Source organism: Gobio gobio (genome assembly GCF_949357685.1).
Source record: "Gobio gobio genome assembly, chromosome: 4".
Taxonomy (NCBI): Eukaryota; Metazoa; Chordata; class Actinopteri; order Cypriniformes; family Gobionidae; genus Gobio; species Gobio gobio.
This window is the reverse complement of record NC_137100.1, coordinates 9,866,829-9,888,223: the sequence shown is the minus strand read 5'-3', so window position 1 is coordinate 9,888,223 and position 21,395 is coordinate 9,866,829. Positions and strand designations below refer to the sequence as shown.

General features: G+C 38.0%; 2 protein-coding genes across 3 annotated transcripts; both read left to right on the top strand.

The window, feature by feature from the left end:
- Positions 1-5,373: 5,373 nt before the first annotated feature.
- ehd2a (EH-domain containing 2a) lies at positions 5,374-15,754 on the top strand. 2 transcript variants are annotated; one of them, XM_079814109.1, is made up of 8 exons: positions 5,374-5,572; positions 6,684-6,747; positions 8,583-8,843; positions 9,935-10,111; positions 10,397-10,494; positions 11,684-12,096; positions 13,945-14,109; positions 14,241-15,754. In XM_079814109.1, the coding sequence occupies exons 2-8, from the start codon at positions 6,737-6,739 to the stop codon at positions 14,808-14,810; spliced, it is 1,695 nt and encodes a 564-aa protein (XP_079670235.1). In that variant the 5' UTR covers positions 5,374-5,572; positions 6,684-6,736; the 3' UTR covers positions 14,811-15,754. The 2 variants fall into 2 exon arrangements, with proteins under 2 accessions (XP_079670235.1, XP_079670236.1); XM_079814110.1 differs by having other exon boundaries at positions 6,684-6,784.
- Positions 15,755-17,533: 1,779 nt separating this feature from the next.
- On the top strand, positions 17,534-20,659 carry selenow1 (selenoprotein W, 1). Its single transcript, XM_079813974.1, has 6 exons — positions 17,534-17,678; positions 18,539-18,563; positions 18,640-18,693; positions 18,812-18,886; positions 20,095-20,191; positions 20,313-20,659. The coding sequence occupies exons 1-5, from the start codon at positions 17,650-17,652 to the stop codon at positions 20,170-20,172; spliced, it is 261 nt and encodes an 86-aa protein (XP_079670100.1). The 5' UTR covers positions 17,534-17,649; the 3' UTR covers positions 20,173-20,191; positions 20,313-20,659.
- Positions 20,660-21,395: the final 736 nt, after the last annotated feature.

The window sequence follows — 21,395 nt, the reverse complement described above, 5'->3', positions numbered from 1 at the left end:
ATGTATATGGACAAAACCATTCACACACTTTTTGCTAACTGGCAAGCAGCATTAGCAGTTCATCTTCTTCTTTGTCTACTTACTACTTCTTCGTCGTATCAATGTGTGCTCGGCAAGACCGCTTTGTGCTTGAGCGCCACCAAGTCGTGTTTTACTGTCACTTCAGCAGCTCCAGGCACGTGAACAAAAGCGCCGATCTCATTGGTCGGACAGTTTTTTACGCGCCGCGTCAAAATAAAAAAACGAACCCGAGGCGTTTTTTTTTAAAAATGACGCTTTTACGCCTGGCGTTTTGCGCGTCGGTGTGAACACTCACATTGGCGCCCATTGTTTAGTCCCGAGGCGTTAAACGTCGGCGATAAACGCGTGCGAAAATCGTCCCGGTGTGAACAGGCCTTAAGAGTGTCACTGAGATTTTTTCAATCTAGTCTCAGCCGGTGATATACTTATAAAAGCTTGGTTAGTGTATTCTTTTTATATGATAGAGAATGTTTTATTAGTCTTTCTGTGTTTGATATACATGCGGCATCTAATTCTCTTTCCTTCTCTGTTGTCTGTCTTATTGCCCTCATTTTAGTGGCTGTACAAAGGATGATTTCAGCAACTTTGGTGTAAGTATTTGGTCCAAACACACGCTTGATTCTCCTGAATTTGCCACATATAACATAAACATGTTTTTTTCTTTTTATTTTACTCCCTAACAATTGCAGAAAATAGTCATGAATGTTTAAACTGAGGTCATGTCCAGACTAATACGGTTTGGTTTGAAAACGTATATTTTTATCTCCGTTTTGGCCTTCTTGTGGCGTTTTAAGTCAAATTCAAACGTAGCCTTTTGAAAACACAGTCTTCGCGTCGTTGAGTGGACTGGGAAAACGGGGATAGTTGGAAAACATGACGCATGTTTAGTCATGTGACGCATATTGTACCAATAGGTATTCATGTTTATACCGCTGTGTGCTATGTATAAAATGTTACTTTGCGCACTCTTCACAGTCCTGCGGAGATGACACACAATTTACTCGCAATTGCTGTCCTGTGGCAAAACATTACAGTTGCCTAGACCAAACATAATGGTGAGTGAGTGCGACCTGGATGCTTCAGTGAAAGGTGAGATATTTTGCTTAATAAAATGATCCTGCCAGAAGAATTGTGTGATAACTTGATAATGTCTGGTTCTGTCTGTCATCTCGGCGAGTTTAAGAGGTTTAACGGATGCACTGCAAGGTGAATTTAGCGTCTCGTGTGTGGCCAAGAAACTTTTGAAACGCTTTCAAGAAACGCTTGCAAGTTGCAACGCTAATGAAAACTAATGAAAAATACAATGATTGACAAATATGATATCCAGCCATATTTACATCTGTAACTACTTCGGTTTAGTTTAGCAATATATATATATATATATTTGATCTGTCAGATGATGCTGGAAAGAGAAACGTTTTAGTCTTAATCTTGATTGCAACGGAAGCCTTTTGTTCTGCAATTCCTCTGAATTAATAAGCAAGAAATTCATTTATTTAAAGATTTCTTTAGTTAAGTTTTGTTTGCGGTGGCTGAAAATACACAATTAGCGATTATAATTCTCATTTTCGCTCTTTTTCAGGTACAAAAGAAAAACGACGCAAATGTGTGAGCCAGCTATGCGAAAACAACACACATGCATGGTAAGTGAATTTCAATTACTTTATACATTATCGTTTATTCTATATAAATTTGATTACATTCGTGTCGATATGCTGGTTTAAGTGGAAGGGAATGAAGATCAGAGCTAACACGTTAACAACTGTCAGATTAAGATACAGTAGATTAAATCGGCTGAGGAAACTTTAGGATGGTAAATGTAATCATTGCGAATACTTATAAAATGTTTTTGCTTGGAAACAAAATGTTTTGATTATTTGAAGTCGAGTAAAAGATAAATTCCGGCGAGCCGCTCTAGCGCCAGACGGCAGTGCAAGGCCGCGCTCTAGCGGTTTGGCTGCGTACTGCACTAGTAAACACTGTTTTTTCTGCTCGGTACAGTACAGAATATGAAAAAGTACAGTAAATTCATAATTAATAATTCATAATTAATAAAAATGAGGAACGCTTCACGAATTTGCGTGTCATCCTTGCGCAGGGGCCATGCTAATCTTCTCTGTATCGTTCCAATTTTAGTATATGTGCTGCCGAAGCGAGCACGAACTGAGAGCTTCCACCAGAGCTATTTATACCCCGGACCTCCAGGTATGTGTATCAGTTGTGGTAAGTGGATAAACCCCTTATTCTGCTCTCTTATATCAAATGTGACTGTGAATCATGGTGCTGTAAACCTGTAAACCTATAAAAACCAGGATATTTTCAAACCAGCAGTTTTTTGTAGGTTTACCGTAGTATAATCTGAGCTGTAGACCATAGTATGCAAAAGTAGCCTGTCTCTACTAGCTGTGATTGGACATCTCGGTGAGACGTAGAGGATTTCTTTGTTATGCGTCACACACCCTACCCCCTCAGACAGCGAAGAACCTCCCCCTTGGCTCATGAGCTCTTCTGCGAGGAAGGCGAGCGCACTTTGGCCAAGGGGGAAGTTATGCGCTGTCTGAGGGGGGAGGGTGTGGGACACGTGACAAAGAGCTCCTCTGCGTCCCCCTGAGACGTCCTATCACAGCTAGTAGAGACGGGCTTCTGTTGCAAATGGTCTACGGCTCAGATTTGATCAGTCAAATCACATTTGATATCTCACACCAAATCTATCTTTCTCACACCAAAAGCTCAAAGACCAGGAAGACCAGGAAACTCCTTTCAGAACAACCGAGGCTGTGAAAACACTGAAAGGATTGAAGTATAAGAATCACACACAACTCAGAACTAGAGAGGTTTGATCTGACATCAAGATCAATGGAGGTTATGTGCAACATACTTCCTGTAAAACAGGTTGCATCGCTTCCGGTTCAGGTCTTTTGTGTGTTTTTCTATTACTTTGAAGATCCCTTCAAAGGAGCTACCAAAGATGAGCTTATCGATATATCTTTCTACAATTTCTTTCATTTTTTCTATAATTTTTTGTCTGCAAAGCTTAATGGGGCCATGAGATTTGTAAATAAAGCCATCAGCGTGATGCAAATGATAATAGTTAAATCAAAGGGGAGAAAGTACAAGTTATGTACTAGAATATGACCAACAATGAGCATTAGGGCCCACCAGCCCCTGTCTAAACTTTTTTGAAAAATTAAGGGGCCTGAAGCAATATATTGACAAATTGTTTCGAATTGTTTCAAATCTTTTCAAATTTGTTTCAAATGTCAAAATCTTCACCAAATTTGCTGTAAAGCTGTTTTAACAAGCCACACGTGCCATTAAACAGCTCAAGTGAGTTCTGCGTTGATTCGATTCAGTTCAATAACTGTAAAGATAATCAATTGTGCATACATACTATGTATATAATGTATTTGTGCACACACGTGAGTGCCATGACAAACTCCCGTGTGCTCCACTGCACACTGAGCAAGTAAAAGACACAAGATAGAAGTGTTTTACATTTGATTTGTTATATCCATGTGTAGTTTGCGGTAGTTTAACGATTTGTGTTGAGTTAGTATGCAAAAACACAATTTTTAGAAGTTAAAATATTTAAAAAGTGTTTGTCTTTTGCAATAGATGTGTTTAGAGTTTCGAGAAAAGGAGCCATCATTTAAAAAAATTGTGTATATACAATTTAAAAAAACTGTAAACAACACTCAAAAGACTCACTTGTCGCCATCTAGTGGCATATTTTTTGCCATCACCGGAAAAATTACGTTTTAAAGTATTTAAAAAAAAAGAAAAAGTTGTTTTAAATTGTAACATTTTACAAGATTACTGCTTTACTGTATTTTTGTTCAAATAAACGCATCCTTGGTATTAGTGAGTGAGTGTCTGTTAGTGTCTTTTGGACATTTTATGTACAAAAGGCAATGATAAGACGATCACTTGTCGCCATCTAGTGACACTATAATGATTTCCCACTATTTTAAAATAACACTCACCCTGAAAAATATTCACGTTTACCAACAAAGATATGAATCATGTGCCCCTCACGAATGGCCATAATGTCGTGGATCTGAATTTGCAACGAAATTTAAATCGTTTTCAACATTTAGCATATTAGCTATACTAAAGAAGACCATGGAGGTACGATACAGTAGGCGCTCTTTTTATATGACACTTTTATATACTACAGTTTTCCCTGGTCAGTGTTCACTGCCATTAGACGAACGCGAGCAAGACATTATTAAAAAAATATCTCCTTTCGTCACTGATGGGAGAAACGAAGCTTTTCAAAGATTCGAATCAATTGAACTAAATGCTGACAAATGATTCACTGTTTCGAAGCGTTCGAAAAGCCACACGCGGGTGACCCCTGCTGGTCAGAACCGTGTAAATGCAACAACTCAGGAAAAACATGCATAAAAACACCGTTTACAAACCCATTGCAAATGTTTTATTGAAAGTAAAATCTATCAAATGCAATAAACCAATCATCTAATATGATTAAATATCAAGTATCTGTATAATATGTTCTTTTATCAATTTTCAGGGCTTTGTTTTGTTTGTTCCATGGGTGGCTCAGCTAAAAAGGCCAATAAGAGACTATTAACTACTTTTATTCCTTTTAATTATACTACTGTCTAATTAAAACGTCTAGATATGTATAAAACTGATCAGAGATCCAGTGAATCCGCATGATTCATGGCGGTGAACCAGTTACGACCGAGGCGAGGCCTCGTTATTGAAATCACGTGACTCATGTCCTCCGAATCATACGCGCTCCGAATCACTGCTTCGAAACAAAAGATTCGTAAAGCTTTCGAAATCGTCCATCACAACCTTTGTTGTCAGAAAAATAAAGAGAGCATACATTTCTTCTTATATAAAGCAGTTTTTTCCTAACTAATTGCCTATCCTAACATGTTAACCCATGTTGTATGTCTTGTGGCTGTGCTATTGAAACGAGTATTTTAACATTAACGGAGGTTATAGCACTTTGATTTTAGCATTGATTCACAAAGTTCTGGGCTAAATTGTAGATTTCAAAGCAACTATAATTTGTAACAGATAATTGCGGGGAAATTATATATAAAGTATTTTAAACTATTCGATCATAAACTTTGTCCACACACTCGTTTAATAGTGAAATAGTAAAGACATACAAATTGCCTGCATATATTAGCTCTATTCAGTGAACTCATAAAGATGATGATCTAGTTAAAATAAGGATTCTCAGACCTCATGATACTCAGACCTCTCCCTTATAATAATTGTCATGTAACATAGGAATGAAGAACCAGAGGGATGCACGTGCTGAACAGGCGTGGAAAAAGTTTGATGATGTTGACAGCTTTGCTGTTTGCGACTGGAGAGGAGGACAGATGTCTTTATCAAGCACTGGATCTCTGCAGACAGGACCTCTGCACATCACCACCTGCTAAAACATACAAGTATTATGCTCAAAAGAAAAGCTGAATGTCTCAACGTTTAATGTCTGTACATTTTGAAGGAAGAAGTAAACTGCAATTGCTGTTGCACAAAGAAAATCTAAACTGGTCCTAAACAGGTAAGATATGGCTTAGCATTCTTATTTTATTTTTTTCCATTTTTAATATGAATAATTTAATTTGTCTAAACTGATATATGTCAATGAACTAGTGTTAATATGTTAATTAAACAGTTTTGGGGGTAGTAACATGAGTTAATAGTTAAATCATGGTTAAAGGTTACTTGTTTAAAGTATCTAGCAAAGTAACATTACTTTTAAATTTACATCAACATATTTGAGTTACTTTCATGCAAGTTACTTTACCTTTTATTGACTGACACCTCTCCTGTGTCCATGATGTGAGAAATTGGGAGTAAGTGCAGAAGCGTTGTGTGTGCTTGATCATCTTTTGGTGTGAAAAGTGAAATTATATTTTAGGGTTGCACAGTTTGTGGGAAAATTGCAATTTCTCTGGTTAAAATTGTGATTTACATTTTAATATGTGATTGTTTTTTTTTTAAACAAATGAAGATAATTAGAAATAATTATCTAAACACAAACCTTTATTTTGGATGTGATTAATCATGATTAATCGATTGATTTGACAGCATTTGATTGATATGGATATACATATATATATAATTTTACTTTTGGTGTGAATTGGACATTACAATTGCCAACAATATAACTTTTTTTTGTTATTAAAATGCAAACAAGCAAGCCCAGCCCAAGTGAGAAACTGTAATGCAAATGTAACACTTTCCATAAAAAGTAACACAATTTTTTTCTAGGAAGTGACGCATTACTTTGAGTAACTTTCCACAACAATGATTGTAACCATCATTGAAAAAAAGAAAAACGAATTCTACTTTTAAAATGATATTAGATTATATTTGTAATTCAAATTTAAAATAATATCTACTTCCCATTAGAGTTTAAGCACTCTAATTATTGCTGTTCATAAAAGCTTACATAACAGTATATTTGTACTGGTTTTATGCATTACAAAATCCAACATTAGAACAGTATGTACATGTTCATGTCTCAGTTATGAAGCAAATAATCCCCACAGCCCATGTTTATGAGCTCTGAGGCTGAGCTCCAGACAGATGCCATGACACTATCATTTCTGTATGCTTCATATGTCTCACTCCACCCACTTGGACCACCACTTTTTTTTTCCCATCAGGCAAATCTGAGAGAGTCCTGAGAAAGAGTGGACTACTCCCCTCTGTTCTACAGATGTGTCTGGGGTAAGAGCACATCTGTTAGCTCTACAGCACCGTCAAAGTGAGTCCATCTACACCAATTGTTAAATGTGATCTCTGGAAGCATGCAGCATTAGATGTTAAATGCACCTGGCAGTGTTCCATATGCCATAGTCAATTAAAAAGTAATAGTTAAACAATGCATTGATTGAAGTATGCGTAGATGAATTCAGGCCAGCAGCCTTAGTGGTTTTTGAAACCACCATAAAACTATGAAGTCATTCTTGTACTATTATACAATGTCAGAAAAAAATGTGCAAAATACTTTTAGAGGTGCAATAGCCAGTACCATTAAAAGGACAACTTTGCACATTAACTGCCCCTAAAAGGTGCAATTACTATCTTATTTAGTGTATGTACACTTAGAAGAACCATAAAATAACCTTTCAGAGAACAGTTCAAAAAACTTTTTTTTTTCTCTGTGTGAAGAACATTTTAGGAACATTTTTCCATTATAAAAAACATTTTGTGCAATGGAAATGTTCAGTGGATTAAAAAATGTTCTTCAAAGAACCATTGGTGCCAATAAAGAACATTTATGTTTTAAGAGTGTAAGGTACTATGAGGATTTTATGGGTAAATAAGGTACAAAGATGTCACTGGGGCAGCACCCTCAAAGGGACAAGCTGTTGCATTTTTGCACATTTTTTGAAAGTAAATTGTAATTTGGTTTTAGGACTTTAACTCATTTAAATCCAGCTGTGTTCTGTGTCTTGTGTTGGTCAACCCCAGTTTTTATGATCTGGTTTTCTTCCTCCTGACATGGAAAGACACAGCATCAATGACCTTGATGAGCAGTCAGCATTTTCGGATTTCTCTGCTAGCACTTTATTTATTTGTGTCTGTAGATTTCAAGTACAGTACATATTTTTTAATAAATTAGTTTTTTCTTCAGATCTGAGTCAGAAATCTCCACTTCAGCAGCACTTACATACACCAAACTTTACAGCTGTATTCCTATCTATATTCTGAAGGTTTTTACAGAGGGGTAACTGATTTTATGTAACATTTTATTCCTCTTTTTTTCTGGCTGTTGACAGTATTTTCTGATTTATGGAGTGATAAAAAGAGAGATCAAAAATCCCCCCTGTAAAAATCTTTGACTAAAAAAATTTCCAAAAAAAAACAACAACAATAATTTTGAACCTGACTTAATAAAGGGGAAGCGATGCGTTTGTGTAAGAAAAATATCCATATTTAAAACTTTACAAACTGTAATCTCTAACTTCCACTAACTGCCATACGCACATTCACGAAAGACTGGCGTTCTAGCGCATGACGTATGATGCAGGCGTAGCGTAAGTTCCTTTGACGAACACGGAAGCGCAGAGGATAGAGCAAAACAAAACTTGGTTCTCGCGAGAACTGGGATATTCTCGTCATATGCTGGAACTCCAGTCTCTTGTGAACGTGCGTATGACAGTTAAAGTTTTAATTATGGATATTTTTCTAACACGCATGCATCATTCCGCATTAGAAGGCCTTTATTAACCCCTCTGAGCCGTGTGGAGAACTTTTATAATGGATAGATGCACTTTTATGGACTTCAAAGCAGAAACAGCCATTTACTGCCATTATAAAGCTTGGAAGAGCCAGGACATTTTTTAATATAACTCTGATTTTATTTGTCTGAAAGAAGAATGTCAAATACACCTAGGATGAATTGACATGATGACTTGACTCTCTCTCTCTCTCTCTCTCTCTCTCTCTCTCTCTCTCTCTCTCTCTCTCTCTCTCTCTCTCTCTCTCTCTCTTTCTCTCTCTCTGTATCATTAAAACCATCATATATTCATTAATATGTATTGTGTGTATACATATAGGAAAACTCTACTGAAGCTCTCAGACCGCTGCAGCCCAATGGCTGGTACAGAAATGAAGAATAGCGGTGGTAAATGTCTGAAGGATGTTCACACAGTCACTGAGGCTTTAAAGACCCTCTACCGGCAAAAATTGCTCCCTCTGGAGAAGTATTATGGTTTCTCAGATTTCCACTCATCAAGCCTTGAAGATGCAGACTTCGACAACAAGCCCATGATACTAGTGGTGGGTCAGTGCTCTACAGGCAAGACCACTTTTATCAGGTGAATCATAATTGCATTCTTCTTCAGAGCAATATATAACAATAGTAATAAGTACATAAATACATAAACAAAACAAAAAATCAATAACTTGTTAGATGTGAATTAATCAATTGGCTACATAAAAATAAAAGCATAAAAACGTGTTTGATATTTCGCATCTTGGAAGTAATATGTAATGTTTTGAAGAAATACATCTATTACCACCATTATATTATTATATTATCTATTAAACAGGCAAGAGTGGAAAATATATATTTTGTGTAACTTTTTTATATCATTTCGACTACATGAATCTCAGGGGATACAATCATTTCATAATGTGATAAATAATGTTCATAATTAAGATGATCAGTTTTACTTATTTATTTTTTACTGAAGAAAACTAAGATTAATATGTAATTACTTTCCACAAAGTCAGAATGTCCTGCACCATTGGCAGCAGTGTTGCTTTTAGGACAGGCGTACTAAACGATCCCAGAAAACTTGGTCATGTGACCCACATTCTCAAAACAGGCCCAATTATGATAAATGAAAAAAGTATTGGATGAGAAACTCTGGCTGCGTCCGAAAACGTAGGCAGCTGACTTGTTGCCTTGCTGCCCTATCAGGCAATGACTTTGCAAGCAGCGCTTGCGCACCTCACGAAACTGATTTCGGACAGACTTCTAAGGGAAGATAACAGTTTAATGATCTAACTAAGCAAATATTTATTTACTACAATAGTAATTTCTCGCTAGAAATTACATTTAAAAGTAGAAAACCTTGGTCAAAAACTTACATTTACACACAAACTGACCACCAACCTCAACTTTCAGACGCAAACTTTTTTTTTTTCGCTCCAGGATTATGGGATATCAAAGGCAGCGAAGGAGAGGAAATGAAGCTAACATTGGATTTGCACGTGCCTTGATCCCTTCTTACCTTGGAATGCATACTTTTGAAGGCAGCATTTTTTAGTTTTCGGGCGTAGCCTCTTTCTAATGCCTCCCTACAAGAGACTAAAGAGTTGTAGTGCACATTTTCTATTTAAGGGCTTATAATATTATTATTATTATTATCTAGTTTAAACAATGTGTTCTTATGTGTGGCAGATATCTTCTTGAACAAGGGTATCCAGGAAGCAGAGTAGGCCCGGAACCAACAACCGACAGTTTCACTGCTATAATGCACGGAGAGATCGAGGGAATTATTCATGGCAATGCTTTAACTGTAGATCCCACCAAGCCTTTCCGCAAACTCAGCCCATTTGGAACAACCTTCCTCAATCGGTAAGTGAGACGGAGGCAGTGATGCAATGAGAAGAAATTTTTATCACAGGGGGAAAACTCTGTTGAACTTGGACTGAAAGAGTCAAAATCACTCCACCAGCAGAGATTACTCTTGTGAAAGGGTGGACATAGTCAGGAAAACATTAGTTGATGACTCATTATTTGGCTTGAAGGGTAAACTTAAACTTCATCTGTGGATGTTTTTCCCATGTTTTGTCTATTTAAAAGATACTGAATTAGCATGGAAAAGCTGGAATGAAGTAATATTCATCTGCTGTTTCTCAGATTCCAGTGTGTACATCTACCCAACCGAGTCCTAGAGAGTATCAGCATCATTGACACACCAGGGATCCTGTCTGTGGCCAAACGCAAAATGAGTAGAGGTACGAAGTGTCATAAACAGTGCTGTAAGCAAGCAATGAAGGAATAAATTGACTTGCAAATCACAATATTCAACCAAGGCCTGCCTTTATACTCCATATGCTAGAGGTGGAGTTGAATTTCTTCTCGCTGATGTCGCCTCAGCATATTGCAATGCTCTTTGGTGCACTTTATGCAACAATATACAGTGCATCCGGAAAGTATTCACAGCGCTTCACTTTTTCCACATGTTAAGCCTTATTGTTGTTACAGCCTTATTCTAAAATGGATTAAAAAAAAGTCATCAGAATTCTACAAACAATACCCCATAACGTGAAAGAAGTTTGTTTGAGATTTTTGCAAATTTATTCAAAATAAAAAACGAAAGAAATCTCATGTAAATAAGTATTCACAGCCTTTGCTCAATACTTTGTTAAAGCACCTTTGGCACCAATTACAGCCTCAAGTCTTTTTGAGTATGATGCTACAAGCTTGGCACACTTATTTTTGGGCAGTTTCTCCCATTCTTCTTTGCAGGACCTCTCAAGCTCCATCAGGTTGGATGGGGAGCGTCAGTGCACAGACATTTTCAGATCTCTTCAGAGATGTTCAATCGGGTTCAAGCCTGGGCTCTTGTTGGGCCACTCAAGGACATTCACAGAGTTTTCCCTTAGCCACTCCTTTGTTGTCTCGTCTGTGTGCTTAGGGTCCTTGTACTGTTGGAGTAGGTTTTTATCAAGGATGTCTCTGTACATTGTTGCATTCATCTTTCCCTCGATCCTGACTAATCTCCCAGTTCCTGCCGCTGAAAAACATCCCCACAGCATGATGCTGCCACCACCATGCTTCACTGTAGGGCTGGTATTGGCCAGGTGATGAGCGGTGCCTGGTTTCCTCCAGAGACGACGCTTGCCATTCAGGCCAAAGAGTTCAATCTTTGTTCAAGGGCTCAGAGTAGGGCGGGGCTCTGGCTCTCAAGATCCAATTTCCTGGAGAGTTTAGTTGTAACCCTGATCAAACTCACCTGCATCTAGCTGAAGACCTGATGACCTTGATTAGTTTGTTCAGATATGTTTGATTTACGGTAGGTTTGGACATTGAGGGCCAGAGTAGGGCATAGGGACTCTCACATCCGATTGAAATTTGCTCATAGTTTAAGATATGTCTGATCTAGCAGCTGTGCATTACCTCAACATCTCTTTCTTTATTCAGGGTATGACTTTCCGGCAGTAATCCACTGGTTTGCAGAGCACGTTGACCGCATCATCCTCTTGTGTGATGCACACAAACTTGAGATCTCTGATGAGTTCTCACGCACTATAGTGGCATTGAGAGGCAATGAGGACAAGCTCAGAGTGGTGCTCAACAAGGCCGACATGGTGGACTCCCAGGAGCTGATGCGAGTCTACGGCGCCCTCATGTGGTCACTCGGGAAGGTGTTCTGCACTCCAGAGGTTCTGAGAGTCTACATCGGCTCCTTCTGGTCCTGTCCAATGCGTATGACAGAAAACCGGAAACTGTTTGAGCAAGAGGAGGAAGACCTTTTTGCAGATATTCAGAACCTGCCACGAAATTCTGCACTGAGGAAACTCAATGATCTAGTGAAACGAGCACGGCTTGTGAGGGTGAGGACCTTGTGCTAGTTTACACAACTGATTTAGTTCCATAAAATAACAAATGAACAACTTTTAATCCATGTCTATTAACTTTGAGGTCATCTATCTTAGAGTATAGAGAAGAGTTGACAAAATTGTCACTGAGCAGCTATACAGGCCATGCATTTAAAAGTCTTAAAAGTTAAAAGAATCAAAAATATTTGTTACATCAACACACAACCTATTTTGACTAGCTGTGATGTATGACAGTTCTTTCAACATGTAGCATCCAAACTTTCTGTTTCATTTTTGGAAATACAGCAACACTGGGGGGGGATTGGAATGCTAGCCTGGTTCCGCCCTCCTACATACTTCCGCTCAAAAGTGCTCCGTCTGGGATTGCGGTATATTCTCTGGGTTTCTCTGGTCAAATTTTAACCGGTCCAATCAGCGAACAGAGGGAGTGGCTGAGAACGATGACGTTGATGTCGTGCGCTAGTTTGCGATGACATACATCATGACCAAACGTTAGCGATTGGTTATGGCAGATCCAGAGTGGCTCTGGGCAGATCCAATAGTTTTTAACTTCAACAGAGTACCCGCCTTCAAGGAAGTTAACGCTTGTCAATGGAGAGTGGCCAGACTCTCTGTACAAATGAAATGTATGAGAGTCTGGTAGGACCAGGCTAGGAAAATGCATGGCACTGTTAAATATCATCTTATTATTATAATTATATAATATAACTATAAAATTGTCAGTTATATTCACTAAAGAATAAGCTAGCTGTACTTGCAACAAGATTGTACTTAAGATCCCAAAACTGAAAGTTCTGTCATACTCAAATGTCATTCCAAACCCACAAGACTTTTGTTCATCTTTGAAACACAAAAGAAGATTTTTGTGAAACCTGATGTTTGATGTGTGTTGATGTGTTACTCAGCACGTTTGAGCTTCAGCTAGAACCAATGAGGTTCATTCTTGTGTTACTCAGCACGTTTGAGCTTCAGCTAGAACCAATGAGGTTCATTCTTGTGTTACACAGCACGTTTGAGCTTCAGCAAGAACCAATGAGGTAAATTCTCGTGTTACACAACACGTTTGAGCTTCACCAAGAACCAATGAGGTAAATTCTCGTGTTACACAACACGTTTGAGCTTCACCAAGAACCAATGAGGTTAATTTTCGTGTTACGCAGCACGTTTGAGTGTCTGCAAGAACCAATGAGGTTCATTCTCGTGTTACACAGCACGTTTGAGCTTCAGCAAGAACCAATGAGGTTAATTTTAGTGTTACGCAGCACGTTTGAGCGTCTGCAAGAACCAATGAGGTTCATTCTTGTGTTACACAGCACGTTTGAGCTTCAGCTAGAACCAATGAGGTTCATTCTTGTGTTACACAGCACGTTTGAGCTTCAGCAAGAACCAATGAGGTTCATTCTCGTGTTACACAACACGTTTGAGCGTCCGCAAGAACCAATGAGATTTCATTAAAAACTGATTTTTAATTTTAATTTTTGATTTAAAGATGAATGAAAGTCTTATAGGTTTAAAACAATAAGAGGGTGAGTAATTGATAACTGAATAAATTTTTGGGTAAACCATCCATGTAATTATTAATTATGCTGTATCTCTATTACATAATATGTGACACGCAGCTGCTTTTGCTTGAGAATGTGGGAGCGATTCCCTTGAAGATGAGAACACGTGTGAATGAGATGAAATGTATGAAAAGTGTCTTTTTGAGGCAACAAAATGCAATTTTTTGACTAATTTAGTTAATTAAAACGCATCTACCTGCTTGTTTTGTAGCGGTCAGTTGATGTAGTCCCTTACTAAAATATTTATGTGGCTTCTCTTATTTCCTTTCTTAACCCACAGGCCCATGCCTATATCATTAGCTCTCTAAAAGAAGAGATGCCTTTAGTTTTCTGCAGAGAAAAAAAGAAGAGAGATCTAATCTATGACCTTCCCATCATCTACTCAAGAATCCAACAGAGGCATCAGATTTCACCTGGAGATTTTCCAGATTGCGTCAAGATGCAGGTGTTTAACTGTTCAAATACTTTATAATCAAGCATGCCCATTATGAAATGTGTTATCTGCTGCTTCTTTAAGCATGAGAGTATATGATATCTGTCTGATCAGCAATTTCACTCTCAAATCATCACACACAGGAGCACCTCATGAGTCACAACTTCAAGTTTAAAAGCCTCAAGCCTAAGCTCTTAGCTGGGTTGGATGAGCTCCTAAACACTGACATTGCCAAGCTGATGCCTCTTCTACGCCAAGAAGAAGAGGCGGCTGACCAACTTTTGGTGCAAGGAGGACCTTTTCTGGGGTCTCACATGGGCCCTTTTAATGCGAGGAACCCATTTCATCTCTCTGGATCCAATGGAGAAAGTGATCATGTCTCAGATGAAGAATGGGTGGTATCAAAAGATAAATCAAAGTATGATGAGATCTTTTACAACCTCTCGCCTCATGAGGGAAAGCTGAGTGGGACTAAAGTGAAGAACTGGATGATGAGCACTCGTCTGCCCAGCTCAGTTCTGGGACGGATCTGGAAGCTCGCAGATGTGGACGGTGATGGCAAGTTAGACGATGAGGAGTTTGCTTTGGCCGGCCATCTCATTGAGGTGAAGTTGGAGGGCTTCGGGCTCCCTTATGAGCTACCTGCACATCTAGTGCCGCCCTCCAAAAGACGACGCAAGAACTCTGGCATGGAGAGTAGAGACAGTGATTAGTCTGCATGTCTTAAAGAGATAGTTCACCCAAAAATGAAAATGAAATTACTCACCCTCAAGTTGTTCCAAACCTGTGTGAATTTCTTTCTCCTGCTGAATTCATATTTTGAAGAATGTCAGTAACCAGGCAGTTGATTGACCCCATTGGGGAGTCCCATGGGGCTCATCAACTATTTGGTTACCCATATTCTTTAAAATATATTTTTTTGTATTCAGCAGAAGAAAGAAATTCACACAGGTTTGGAACAACTTGAGGAGAATTTTGTTTATAACATTTTCAACTTTCTTCCATATGTAATGTTGCTGTTTGAGTATGAAAAATGTGTACAAAGTTACAAAGCACATAGTCACTTCAAACAGAATTATTCTCTATATTATCAGTAAGCACTGTTTCTCCCTGAAATGCATTGTAGTTTTGAGTTTTTTTCTAAGTCACAATATTCTTCATTTTTAACTAATTCCCGCTCAAGGCATATACAAAATAAAAGGGGCAAGGCCAGAGGGGTATTCCAGAAAGCAAGGATAACTTACCATCACATATACCTTGCTTACTCGAGGTATGCTGGTTCCAAAAACGAGTCCCGGAGTAAGTTCAGACAACTCAGAGTATGTTCCCGGTTAACACACAAGACATTCTCAACAAAGCGACGAATCGATGAGTCACCATGGAAACAGACGCTAAGAAAAAGCGTGCCATTCTACTTCCTTCATCTACTTCCTCCTCCTTTTGTTTAATGGCGAGTTACATAACCTACTTAGTGCACATTGTCACCTATTTGGTGGTTGTGCAATAATTTTTTTCCGACCTTTTCGTTTAATAGGTAATCTTTATTCACTGAGAATAAGGATTATATTTTTTGTTTGATGCTAATTGATTGGTCATCTCACGAGGATCACACATGGATCTGCAAATTAAATAAATAATAAATATATTTGAATTGAATTAACATTTAAGCATTACTTTGTTGTAATAGTGCTTTAGAATTAATATATAATATTGTATATTATATAACTGTAACTATATAACAAATTTAGTTATATTAATATAACTATATTAATTGTATTACACACATCTGAACACCTCTTAAGCAAACTAACCCTGGAACATGAGATGTTCTGGAGCAGGTATGTTCAGAGAGAGAGTTGCTATGGCTACTTGCATACCCTGAAAGTTACCTCCATTTTTGGAACTGAAAGTTGAGGTTATCTGTTTACTTACTCTTAAACGTACCCGGGTATGTCACACAGCCTGCTTTCTGGTTGAGTTGTGTTAATAGTGTGTTGAAACTCACAGTTAAGGACATTTTCGAAACACAAAATTGGTTGATCAATCACAGCATACTGGTCCAGCCGACCAATCAGAGCACACTGCACATTTTTCAACATTCAAGCTTCATAACCTAGCAGACCCCAAAAGCTAAATCTTTGTCAAGGGCATATGGACTCTAATGTTTATGATGACAGAGTTTATTCAACATGTAAGTCATGAATAATACTAATGTATTCACTTGTATAATGCCTAACATCACTTATAGTTTGCAAATGTTGGATGAATAAATCCTCCATAGGCAGAAACAATCTCAAAAGACGAGTTGTTTTGATGTTTCAGATTGCCCAAGGGTTGGGAACCGGTTGTATTGTCTTGGCTGGTTGCACAAACACCCTTGTGACTGTTGCTGAGGCACAGAAATGTCAAAACTTAAAGGGATAGTTCACCCAAAAATGAAAATTAGCCCATGGTTTACTCACCCTCAAGCCATCCTAGGTGTATATGACATTCTTCTTTCAGACAAATAAAATGAGTTATATTTAAAAATGCCCTGGCTAATCCAAGAATTATAATGGCAGTGAATGGCTGTTTCTGTTTGAAAGTCAGAGATTACAGTTTGTAAAGTTTTAAATATGGATATTTTTACACAAACGAATCGCTTCGATTCAGAAGGCCTTTATTAACCCCTCTGAGCCATATGGAGCAGTTTTATGATGATATATGCACTTATATGGACTTCAAAACAGAAGCAGCCATTCACTGCCATTATAAAGCTTGGAGGAGCCAGGACTTTTTTAATATAACTCTGATTGTATCCGTCTGAAAGAAGAATGTCATATACACCTAGGATGACTTGAGGGTGAGTAATTCATGGGTTCATTTTCTTTTTTGGGTGAACTATCCCTTTAAGTCTTGTAGAGCCTGAAGTGCCTTATTACATTTCAAATTGTAGTTAAGTAAAAAAAAAAGAAAAGAAAAAAAAGTAATTTTTTTGTGTGTGCGTTCATTGTAGTTGGAGCAGAATGTTTTTATTTTATGATTCTGAGAGCATATTGTGAAATGTTACTCATTGTAGAAGCTGTATAAAAAGGCTGGGTATTATTATATAGAATAAAGACCAGTCATCTTTAGGAAACCTATAATCATATCAAAATGTCCATTTATTGCACAATAAAATGTAAATCCCAGTTGCATAAATATAGCCACTATATGCTAAGACTGTCTTAAGAACTAGTCCCAAGAAAAAAATTACGACTAACTTATAAGAGCAGTTTTTATGCAACCAGTGTAATCAACCTGTTTAAGATAATGCCCGACTGACTGTATATAATGTGTAAAGTGTATTTTAACAATTCCATTGTTTGGTAAACGCCCTTAGCTACCATGTTAGCTAGTCACGCGACGGGTGTGTCTGCTGGTGTGTCAGTCGCTCCGCCTCAAATCTTTCATAACAATCCAGGAAATAGCACTAGCAGCAAAGCAGAAATTACATCAGTTCAGTGTCTGAACACTCCGCAGCACAAGCACAACCACCGCTCGATCCAGTCAAGACCCGCAGCAACTGCCAGCATGACCGTCAAAGTTCATGTCGTTTACTGGTAGGTTATTTATGTAACGTTACTATTTATTTTGCAACACCGTTGAGGCTAAATCCAGCTATTGGACAAATGCTTTTACTGTTTAAGAATCTAACTGACTGAGATGAACTACACGCTAAGTTGAATGCGTTCGAAGAAAAAAACCAAACATTTTAACCTATAAAAGCTCATTTAATTTCCATTCTAACGTTATGTTTTGGGCAATGATCACAATAACAGGCAGTGTTGCTGCTTCGCTCAATGTGTTCTGGTTGTTGGGTGCACCCTTGCGTAATTGCTTGGATCCCTGCATAGGTTAAAATATTTTCTCTTTTTAAAATTATTTATTATATTGTGATTTATTGTATTGAAATATGTTTATTTATTTATTTTTGTGTCCTTCCATGCCAGTATTTTCTATGTATTTTGATTGTTTATGGCATTTAGTTGCATTCAGATTTTGTATTAAAAAATTAAATATTTTAATATTTTAACTTTACATAACAAACATGTTCGCGACCCATGACTAGTGGCACAAGACTGGAATCAGAAATGTTAAATAATGCCTTCTCTGATTCCCTGAATCTCACTTTTCACTAAACAATCCTAGAGTGGTTTAAAAACCATAGTTACCATGCAAATTAAGGTTTGACCAATTCTCTCTCTCTCTCTCTCTCTCTCTCTCTCTCTCTCTCTCTCTCTCTCTCTCTCTCTCTCTCTCTCTCTCTCTCTCTCTCTCTCTCTCTCTCTCTCTCTCTCTCTCTCTCTCTCTCTCTCTCTCTCTCTCTCTCTCTCTCTCTCTCTCTCTCTCTCTCTCTCTCTCTCTCTCTCTCTCTCTCTCTCTCTCTCTCTCTCTCTCTCTCTCTCTCTCCCTCTCCTAGTGGTGGATGAGGGTACAGGCCCAAGGTAGGTTTTATTTGCTCATATATTATATGTATACTGTAATATAATATTAAATTGTGGACTTTTGTTTTGCAAATAGTTCACCAAACTCAAGACGTTGCTTGAGGATGAATTCCCAGGCGAACTTGAGATCGTATGTGATTTAAAAGATTGCTATTTTTTAAAGTTATGTTATAATTTTGAACATAAAACATGAAGTGTTGTTTCCTCATAATTATCTTTCTCATTTTACTATGATTTCTCATGGTCAGACTGGTGTAGGCACACCCTCAACCACAGGCTGGTTTGAGGTGGAAGTAAATGGCAAGTTGGTGCACTCAAAGAAGGTAAGATTTGATCCTCTCTCACTGTTATATATTGCATTTATCATATATAAAAGGCTATATATTGCATTTATTATTATATGACTCCTGGCTTCATACTGTTTCTCACTTAAATTGTACATAAAGTCGACATGAAACCAAAGTTGAAAGTCTTAACTATTGTGACATGTAGCCGAGTGAAATATCTTGCCAATATCTTGGTTCTGGTTTTCTATTGGTCGATCTCATGTGAGTGACAGGTTGTCCCACCCTCGCGCCTGTAAACACGTTATCTAAGAGAAGAGATGAAGCTGCAAGTGGGAGGGGAAGTTATTTTAATTCAAGATTACACGGGCACATGAATTTAAAAAAAAATCAATGTGCATGAATACTGCAATATTCCATTAAAAAAGAGAATTGTCCATTTTGATTTCATGGTGACTTTAAATTACAGTTAAATGTCTTCTTAAAGGAACACTCCAAATTTTTTTGGAAAATAGGCTCATTTTCCAACTCCCCTAGAGTTAAACAGTTGAGTTTTTCCATTTTCGAATCCATTCAGCCGATCTTCGGGTCTGGCGGTAGCTCTTTTAGCATAGCTCAGCATAGATCATTGAATCTGATTAGACCGTTAGCATATTTTTCCTATTTAAAACTTGACTGAATATTGCTGTACCATGGGTGCACTGAAAATAGGCTAACTTCCGTCAACAACATAACCTGCTTGTACAGGGAGCGTGCTGGGGACTATTTTCAGGCGCTGTGTAATATCGGTGCGCCTGGTGCACCCATGGTACGGCAGCAAAGTTCCTTGATTATTACGCAGGAATGAGAGTATAGTTCCTAGCCATAGAAAATCACAACTTTTCATTTTCCGTCGGTCTTAGTACACAATGTAACTTCAGAAGAGTCAAGTTTTAAATTGGAAAATATTGAAAGTCTTTGGTCATATTTGAGCGAGATGCTAACGGTCTAATCAGATTCAATGATCTATGCTAAGCTATGCTAAAAGAGCTACCGCCAGACCCAGAGATCGGCTGAATGGATTCGAAAACGGTTTAACTCAACTGTTTAACTCTAGGAGAGTTGGAAAATGAGATTATTTTCAAATAAGTGTTCCTTTAAGTACTGCAGTACAGTTATTTTTGAGTGAATGGTTTGCTACTCAAATCTAATATGGTAAAGTACAATTCTAATGTTTTACATTTGGCTGATTTTTTTTTTGTTGACAGAATGGAAATGGGTTTGTTGACTCAGATTCAAAATTCAGAGCAATTGTGACGGCCATTGAGCAGGCCATGGGGAAATGAGCATCAACTGAATATAGAGGTAAGAATAATCCACCATAGAGCCCTTTTGTCATAATATTAGCAAAAGGCACGTTAACATCTCATCATCTTGTCTTTCTATCTTTCTTTTAATTCTATTTTGTCTTGTATTCTCTCTGCAGTTTTTCCTTCTCTGTTTGTTGGACTCCTGGGTAGGGCAACAATGATGGTGACGTCCAAAGTGTTTTCTGCACGGATGTTGCTTGATGCTATCTGCTCTTCTCGGGAGAAGACACCCAGAACAGGAAACTCCATGTGTGAGCTGCTTCAGATAAACGCTTTAACGGTTGAAAAAAATTAAGGGAAAATAAAAGGGAAACTATAAAATTTGATTGGACAGAACATGTCAAGTTTACGTACTTTGGGCCTATTTGTTTGTTTGTTTTGTTTGCCTTTGTTACAGCGCACAAGTGTACGAAATATTTTGGCATTGTTCAAGATTTTCATGCAATAAAAAATCTTAATGGTGAAGTGTTTTGTCTTTTATTTTTCTACATTTTCTTTTTTAATCGCTGTAATTTTAACTAAAAGGTTTTAACTAAAACATTTGAACTATAACACATTTTAAAGATAAATTCGCAATTAACTATGTCACATAGCGTGAGGCATAATGTGAATGACCCAGAGTCTGTCATAGAAGGGTCCGGAATGTTATCAAAACAGAAAATCGAGGTAGATGATGGCGCTGTAAAGGGACCACAAGCGGCAACCTCCCCCAGTTTCTCTTGAAGCCAATACGGAAGTGACTTAAACTGCAATTCATCGACTGGCCGCTAGGGACAGGCTCCAGAAGGGAGCAGAATCTCATTGAGCCCAAAGTTAAAATGCCCAACTTTACAGCAGAAAAATATATGTTTACAGCCTGGTACAAATTGTGGTTTTGGTCTATACGGCTAATTTTGCCCTTTATGACAACTGTGGGGGGGGGGTGAATTTTTTTTATAACTCTCAACATTATATAAAGCCTTAAAGTTCTGCATAATTAAGGGTGTGGCCACTTTGAGTGAAAGGTGGATAGCCATTTATCTGCTGTCTGTTACGATACAGATCCACTTTCGCGGCACGACTGAAGCGTGGTGTTGTGACGCTTCCCCTCATGTGTATGTTGATGGGCGTTCCTCAAGTTTACCGCTATGGGTGTGTGTTTGAGCCAGCGGGGAATGAAAAACAAAGGACCGGCGAGAGACTTCCCTCCGTCTCCATGT

Excerpts from the sequence above, each read along its gene's own strand:
- ehd2a (XM_079814109.1), top strand. Across the intron at positions 10,112-10,396 it reads GGAACAACCTTCCTCAATCG|ATTCCAGTGTGTACATCTAC; the intron begins GTAAGTGAGACG and ends GCTGTTTCTCAG. Across the intron at positions 12,097-13,944 it reads AACGAGCACGGCTTGTGAGG|GCCCATGCCTATATCATTAG; the intron begins GTGAGGACCTTG and ends CTTAACCCACAG.